General features: G+C 36.3%; 1 protein-coding gene across 1 annotated transcript; it reads left to right on the top strand.

Annotated features, from left to right (window-relative positions):
• The first annotated feature begins 2,400 nt into the window (after window positions 1-2,400).
• On the top strand, window positions 2,401-8,396 carry LOC146914458 (glutamine synthetase leaf isozyme, chloroplastic-like). The gene is made up of 11 exons (XM_085721073.1): window positions 2,401-2,408; window positions 2,717-2,756; window positions 6,657-6,760; window positions 6,855-6,903; window positions 6,994-7,100; window positions 7,260-7,347; window positions 7,438-7,566; window positions 7,822-7,896; window positions 8,084-8,137; window positions 8,219-8,256; window positions 8,339-8,396. Exons 1-11 carry the CDS (start codon window positions 2,401-2,403, stop codon window positions 8,394-8,396), a joined length of 750 nt encoding a protein of 249 aa, XP_085577199.1.
• Window positions 8,397-8,764: the final 368 nt, after the last annotated feature.

Raw genomic sequence — 8,764 nt, 5'->3', positions numbered from 1 at the left:
CAGAATTTTACTCGCCATGCAGAGGTTCAAGTTGTAGACGACACCTTTGTTTACTAGCAAATCTTATGGAGACGTTTTTGACGTTACTTCTGAAACCATTTTTTAAATTCAAGTGGGAGATTGTTGGAACATGTGTGGAAATTGAGTAAAAAGACTAAACACAAATTCCCATGATGGGTAGAACTAGTGTTGTGTGAATTGAAAAAGTGGAAGTCCCACATCGGATGGAACACACACATTAGTAGTGTTTATATAGTGGGGGTGTACCTCTAATTAATGAGGGTACATAAGCACTAGAGAAAAATATATATTGATATATATATTTTATTATTTGGAAATGATAAATTAAATAATTAATTTAATCATTATTAGAAAGTGCTTTCTTAGTCCCCAAGTTTTGCTAAAATATTTTGGTACATAATATAATATATTTTTGTACTAAATTTAATATATTTTAGTACTCAATTAAGATATTTTTGTACTAGATCTAATATGTGAATTACTTAATCGCAAAGTAATATGTTACTTGTTCCCAAAGTTTCTCACTTATTAGTTGTGAATTTTCTCTATAAATAGAGAGCTCACACAGTGCATTCCACACACCAAAGAGTTTCATTGAGTTGTCGGGAACTCTTTCTCTCTTCTCCCTTTTTTGACTTGTGTTGACGAGTCTTTCATCTCTTCTCCCTCCTTCGACTTGTTTAACAAGTCCTTCTCCTTTTTCTACTCCTTTCTGTCCCTTCGGAATTAAGAGTGTTCTTAAGACCATAGTCCCTTTTCGGAATAAATAATGTCCCGTCGGAATCAAGAATGATCTTAACGGTATATAAAAAAATTATTCAATAATTTTATTTGAGGAGAAATGGTGGTAACACCATATTTGAGTGGTCATAGTACCATATTGATAGTTTGGAGAACTTAAAGGTTAGAATGGTGGAAACACCATATTTGAGTGGTCTTAGCACCATAATAGAATGGTAATAATACCATATTAAAGTGGTTTCAGTATTAAAGAGTGGTCTTAGTACCATATTTGACGGTGTAATTCTCGAACGATTTTCTACAGTGTAGTAGTTAATCGAACAGTTGTAGCTGAGCTTGTTTTATCCTGGAGGCGGCGTGGTTGATAGTCTACCTTGCACAATTTTGGGTAGTGCCACGAAACGTCTTAAAGAGAGCGACCTGGTCGTGACTCAACCTAGTAACAACTTCAGTAGATAATAGAATTTGGAAATCCAAATACAACAGTTTGGAAATCCAAAAACAACAGACAAAATCAGAGATTGTAGCATATAAGACAACTTTTGTTGAACTTCCAGTAATGTAAACATCAGACATGATTCTAGAAATAGTAGATTTCCAATGCAATTTTGAGCTGTTGAACCTTACTTGATTTCTCCCAAACCAGATCATATCAAATGCATTAATGATGACAGCCAAAGCAACAATTTTGCATTGAGGGCACCTAAGGGCCAAGCAACCCAAGCAAGGGCTTCAGGCCTCAAAATTTTTGGTGAAAAAAAAGGCCTCTAAAAAATTAATTTGGTTATAAGTATATTATATGATATATAAATTACACACATTTGAATAACATAACTAATTACTAAAAATGTCTTAATTACTCTTGGTCATGAATTCAAATTTTGGTCTCCACAAAATTGATTTTATATAAATATTTTGTTAAAAATATATATTTTTAAAGGCCACATTAAATTTTTTTGCTTTAGGCCTCTTAATTTGTAGGGCCGGCCCTGATTGAGGGGACCAAGGCTTATCTAAGAGATTCCAAACATTATCAATGGATGATATAGAGGATGAAAGATTAAAAATGCTAGACAACCATCTCCATATATTTTGAGAGTAAGAGCGGCAAAAGTTATGGTGCATAAGCCATAACTTATGCATCATGCATAAGTACTTGTCAACCATCAGATCATGCTTAATCTAACGGTTCACAGCTCACATCTCACACCCACACTTTGATTGCAGAAAATCATTCTTGCTCGCACAATCGTTTTCGCAATCAACTGCTCCGACGTTTCCTTGCTTGCCCTGACCCTTGCTCCGACGTCGTTTTCCGGCTAGGTTACGGCGACTCAACTGCTCCGACTTGATTCCTCCGACGTTGCTCTCTTGCTCGCGCTGGAACTTGCTCCGACGTGGTTTTTCGGCTAGGTCACAGCGTGACTCAACTGCTCCGACGTTCCTCCGACTCAATTGCTCCGACGTTTCTCTCTTGTTCGCGCTTACGCTTGCTCCGACGTGGTTTTCCGGCTAGATCACGGCCTGATTTCACCGGCATTCACCCTTGCTCGCCGCTCCGGTTAGCTTTAATTATATATTTATTGAGTTCATCTTCTATTATGAACTTGATTCTGGTGGTTTTGAATTAATTCTGAGATGTTTTGGTTGCTTACAGAATTGATTCTTACGCACAAATTTGTAGCTTTTGTTTTTTATGCACAAATTTATAGTTCAACTCACTTTTAGCCAGAATCAATTCACTCAAAATCAATTTTTGTCACCCAAGAACCAAACATACCTATGTGAGAGAATTATGGATTGTAGTGCATTGAAAACACTTGAATTGACCAGTCTTTAGTATAAGCACTTTTAGCATTGTAGTGTATTGAAAACACTTGAATTGACTCATAATTTTCGATAAACGCTTGTAATATAGTGCATTGATAACTGCGATACTTTTTTTCTGAAACAGGATTGGTGGAACAAGAATCGATGTGCGCAGCAAATCAAGAGTATGTTATTTATAAGACCACTTACAATGGCTTATTGAATATGAGATTCAATAAGTTGAAGCCATTGCAGGACCCTATTGAATATCATGCAGAGGAAAGAGAGGATGAAAAAATTCAACAAGTTTAATCCCTGACCGAGGTGCCACGTGGCGTTGCGGCATTGGGCGAAACTGGCGCGTGCACATCACGCGCCGACAGGGAGGGTGAGAAGCAGCTTCACGCGGTGAGAGAAAGGGAAGGGATAAAGATATTGCCACGTGGCTTGCGTTGATTGGCTGCTTGGATTTTTATCTTCTTAATAATTTGGACTCAATTATTTCATTGCAAATAAATTTTTTTTTTTTTACCAAAATTCGTGATTTTTTTTTCTCTATAAATAGAGACTTGGATCATTTCATTTGGACACAGAAAAAAAATTGAGTTTTTCACTCTCTTAATCTCATTATTAGTCTTTCTTTTAAAGTTTTAGTCTTTGATTAGTGAAATGGATCCCAATAACAATCAATTCAACACCCAAAACTCTTCTGATTACCCATTTAGCTACCAAAATCCCAACAATTATCAACACCCAAATCAATTTCTCAACCAACATCCTCAAAACCCAAATCAATTTCCCAACCAATATCCTCAAAACCCAAATCAATTTCTCAACCAAAATCCTCAAAACATGCCTAATTTTGGTTTTGCCTCAAATTTCAATCACCCATCCTCTGTTCCAAACAACTTTCATCCATATTCTAGATCTATGATGGGATATCCATCTCAAACACCCCCATTTAATGGTTATATGCCGATGATGAATGAAAATTTTCAGAGTGTTGGAGAAATGACAAGAGACAATGAAGTCACTCCAGAGGATACAACTCCTAAGAGCAAAAAAAACCCCCAACCATCATGGAACACTGAACAAAATTTGGTGTTAATTAGTGGGTGGATAAAATATGGAACATCCAGTGTTGTCGGGAGAAACCAGACAAGTGAAGCATATTGGGGTAAAATTACTGAGTATTGTAATGAGCATTGCTCATTCGATTCTCCACGCGATGTCATTGCATGCCGAAACCGTTTTAATTATATGAGCAAATTAATAAATAAATGGGTTGGTGCTTATGATACCGCTAAGCGTCAGCAAGCAAGCGGTTGGTCAGAAGATGATGTTTTGGCAAAAGCCCAGGAAATATATGCATGTGGGAAGAATGGTAAATTTACTTTAAAGGAAGAATGGCGCGCTCTTCGTGATCAACCACGTTATGGCAGTCAAGTAGGAGGCAGTCAAGTGGGAGGAAATGTTGGCTCAGGTAGTAGTGGATCTAAGAGATCTCACGAGGACTCTGTAGGATCTAGTGCTCGTCCAATGGGAAGGGAGGCAGCTAAAAAAAAAGGAAAAAAGAAAAGCAATGACGCTGCTTGAAGGAGGTGGAAAACGAGTGGGTTCAATTCAAAGAAATGAAGGTGCAAGAGATGGAACAATTTAAAGAGTACACCGAAAAAATGGAAAAGTACACCGCAGTGCAACAAGAGAAAAACAGATTGAAGAAAATGGACTTGTACATGAAGTTAAGTTCTCAAGAGCATCTCGATGACAGGAAAAAAAAAATGTTGGAAAACTTGGAGCGTGAGCTGTTTGGAAATTAATTTCACTAATATTTGTTTGTATTCGGTCAAAATTGTCAGTGTTGTCTAGTCCCCAATGTTTACTTTAAATAATTGTCAGTGTTGTCTAGTCTTCAATGTTGCTTTAAATAATTGTCAGTGTTGTTTAGTCCTCAATGTTGCTTTAAATAATTGTCAGTGTTGCTTTAAATAATTTGTCTCGTGACTTTACTATGCTTTACTATGCTTTTACTATGCTTTAAATAATTTGTCCCGTGACTTTACTATGCTTTACTATGCTTTTACTATGCTTTAAATAATTTGTCCCGTGACTTTACTATGCTTTCATAGCCCATGGTATTCCTCACTGGTATTGCTTCAACTATTTTCTTATATATAGGGACTTGAATAACATTCATATCTACTTCCAAACCTATTTGCCACTTGAATATTGTTTAAACTATTTCCTTTCTCAAATTACATTCATATCTACTTCCAAACACTATCAATGGATCCTTTTGGTTTTGATATGAAAGCCTACTTCCAAAAATGTGATGCTGAAGACACTTATATGGTCAACCGATTTATTCAGCGTCGAAAAAAACTAGAGGAAGGTAGTGGATCAGGTAGTGGATCTGGTAGAAGAAAATATTTAAATAGAGATCATGCAGCAGCTAACCAAAGACTCATTGACAACTACTTTGCCAATGAGCCTACATATGACGATGCAATGTTTCGTCGTCGGTTTCGGATGCAAAAACATGTTTTCCTTCGAATCGTTGGAGACCTTTCAAGTAGTGATAACTACTTCACCCAACGAGTTGATGCCACCAACAAAGAAGGTATATCACCCATAGCAAAATGTACCACAGCAATGCGAATGTTAGCATATGGTGTGGCAGCAGATGCGGTCGATGAATACATCAAAATAGGAGGAACTACAGCATTGGAGTGCTTACGTAGATTCTGTAAAGGAATCATACGATTGTATGAGCATGTGTACTTGAGAGCACCAACCCAAGATGACCTTCAAAGAATACTCCATGTTAGTGAAATGCGGGGGTTCCCAGGGATGATCGGGAGTATTGACTGCATGCACTGGGAGTGGAAAAATTGTCCTAAAGCATGGGAAGGTCAATTTACTAGGGGGGATAAGGGAACCACCACAGTTATTCTTGAAGCAGTTGCATCTCATGATCTATGGATCTGGCATGCCTTTTTTGGATGTCCAGGAACGTTGAACGATATCAACGTTCTAGATCGATCACCGGTGTTTGATGATGTGGAACAGGGAAAGACTCCAAGGGTGAATTTCTTTGTGAATCAACATCCCTATAATATGACATACTATCTAGCTGATGGTATCTACCCTTCTTATCCAACTTTCGTCAAATCAATTAGACTTCCTCAAAGTGAACCCGATAAGTTATTTGCAAAACAACAGGAGAGCTGTCGAAAGAACATCGAACGTGCTTTTGGAGTGCTTCAAGCTCGATTTAAAATCATCCGTGAACCAGCTCGCTTGTGGGACATAGCCGATTTGGGTATCATCATGAGGACATGCATCATATTACATAATATGATTGTTGAAGATGAAAGAGATACATATGCTTAACGTTGGACCGATTTTGAGCAATCTGAGGGAAGTGAATCTAGTACACCGCAACCATACTCGACCGAGGTGTTACCCACCTTTGCAAATCATGTGCGTGCTAGATCCGAGTTGCGTGATCCAAATGTTCATCACGAATTGCAAGCAGATCTCGTGAAGCACATATGGACAAAGTTTGGAATGTTTCGTGATTGAAGATGATTTGTATCAGACTAAATAAATTAGTTGTGTTTTGTGTGCTTGTTTGTTGTCTTGCATTTTAAGCTATTTGTGTGTCGCGTGCTTAGTTTGTTGTATTGCATTTTAAGTTAAGAAAAAAAAATATTTCAATAAATATTGTTTTTAAAAAAAATTAATTGTATTATTTTAATTTAATTTAAATCGATAATTATAATTTTATGTAATTATAAAAACAAAAATTAAATAAGAATAAGAAATAAAAAGTGGTGGGGTAGGGTGTTGAATATTTACCATTGGAATGATAAAAATTGAATGGGTGTTGAATTAAGAGAGAGAAAATGATGTGGAGTGTTGGGAATTGAAAAAGTGGGTGTTGAAGGTTATTGAAAAAATTTTCCCATTGTATATGGTAATGTTTCAAACAAGCTAAGATAAAATATTCACACCATGTTACTGTTTGATCTATTTATCTCATGCTATCATTATAATACTATATGAATGTATTTTATTCTCAGACCATATCAAAGCCTATTGAGCATCCGTCTGAGCTTCCTAAGTGGAACTATGATGGATCTAGCACTGGACAAGCCCCTGGTGAAGATAGTGAAGTGATCCTATAGTAAGAATTTGTGTACCAATACTTCTATTCATGTTACTATAGTCTTACTACATGCCATTGCAGATTTAACTTTGATTTTTTTTTTCCTCCTCAGTCCTCAAGCAATTTTCAAAGATCCTTTCCGCGGTGGTAAAAACATTTTGGTAAGCGGTGTAATGCTTGAAAGCTGTTTCATGCATGTTGATTGAAATGCAAATATTATGAAATTGATCGAATTATTTTGTTTCACGAAGGTCATTTGCGATGCTTATACGCCACAAGGTGAGCCTATCCCTACAAATAAGAGACATAAAGCTGCTGAAATCTTCAGTAACCCAAACGTTGAGGCTGAAATTCCGTGGTATGTATTGTACTCCTTACCTTTTTAATTTTACCAACTACTGTTGTTCAATGCTAGAAAATGAAACTAGGTATCTAAAATAGAAGATAACTTAACTTTTGGTGTTGAATTATAATCTTAACAGAAAACATGCTGATGTTGTATGTTGATTGTTCAAAGGTATGGAATCGAACAAGAGTACACCTTACTTCAAACAGATGTGAAATGGCCATTAGGTTGGCCTGTAGGTGGCTATCCTGGTCCTCAGGTAATACCATTTCTTGTTTTATTTCAAATTTCATAGGAATTAGTGAATTTCAAAATGTGGATTTAATTAAAATATTCCTTCATATATCAGGGTCCTTATTACTGCGCTACCGGGGCAGATAAGTCATTTGGACATGATATATCTGATGCTCATTACAAGGGTTGTTTATATGCTGGAATTAACATCAGTGGTACCAATGGAGAGGTTATGCCTGGTCAGGTAAACTTATTGTTGTAACTTTTGTTTCATGTGTTATGATCTATCAAGCTGACATAGACGCAAACATTGGACACAACACTAATAATAATGAGAAAATGAAATATGTAAATGTAAGAACAAGTGTTGCCATCGTGTCATTGTCGGGCATTGACGCATGTTAGACGTTATACACTCCTTCATTGTGAAGAGTCGGTGCTATATAGGTCATAATTATCTGAACCGTTTTTTCTCACTATTTTTTTATGAATACTGCAGTGGGAGTACCAAGTTGGTCCCAGTGTAGGCATTGAAGCTGGTGATCATATCTGGGCTTCAAGGTACATCCTTGAGGTAATTTCATTTAACCTACTTTTGGTTTTTCACATATATAAAACATTCAACTATTTAATACAGAGAGGTTAAGCTTCTGAAACAATCAGTTATCAACAAATGTCACATTATCTTAATTCTGTGTAGGCTTTTGGTTCAATAATTGTATCTTCTAATTGAACATATTGCATTTTGTTTGTCCTGACAGAGAATTACTGAACAAGCTGGTGTTGTGCTCACCCTTGATCCAAAACCAATTGAGGTACTATAATGCTTTAGTTGAAATTATTTCTTAACTTATGCTAATTAATTTTACTAATTGTTTTGGTTTTAACCTTGACAGGGTGATTGGAATGGTGCGGGATGTCACACCAATTACAGGTTTTTTGACATACCTTTGTTATGAATCATATTTGTATTTGCTGAATTAGCAAGTTGATAAATATTATAAATTTATTTTCAGTACAAAGAGCATGAGGGAAGATGGAGGATTTGAGGTAATAAAGCTGGAATGTCGATGAGAACGTCTTATGAAGTTATGGGTCAAGGAGTTGGAGGCACAGAGAGTCTTTCTTTTCGGTTTTCAGACTTAAACAACTATCTAATGACAATTCGTCAAAAGGAGATGGTGGTTGGTGAAGCAACTGTAATTCAAGAATTCTTTAGAAATGAAGCTCTTTCAAAACCATCTTTTTACTATGACATCAAAGTTGATGCTGCGGAAGACATAGCTAGCATTTTTGACATAGCTAGCATCTTTTAGGAGCACTTGTTGTGGAGCACTTGTTATTGGAAATTATAACATTCACATTCTTTGTTGTTACGTATTCATGATTATAGTTTGTTACAAAACCAGTAGACAGTTAGTTTGGTTTCGCATAGAACACTA

Source organism: Medicago sativa, chromosome 6 (genome assembly GCF_051527215.1).
Source record: "Medicago sativa cultivar Bolivia chromosome 6, Bolivia_mono, whole genome shotgun sequence".
Taxonomy (NCBI): domain Eukaryota; kingdom Viridiplantae; phylum Streptophyta; class Magnoliopsida; order Fabales; family Fabaceae; genus Medicago; species Medicago sativa.
The sequence above is the reverse complement of the archived record's forward strand: the minus strand, read 5'-3'. Positions and strand labels throughout refer to the sequence as shown.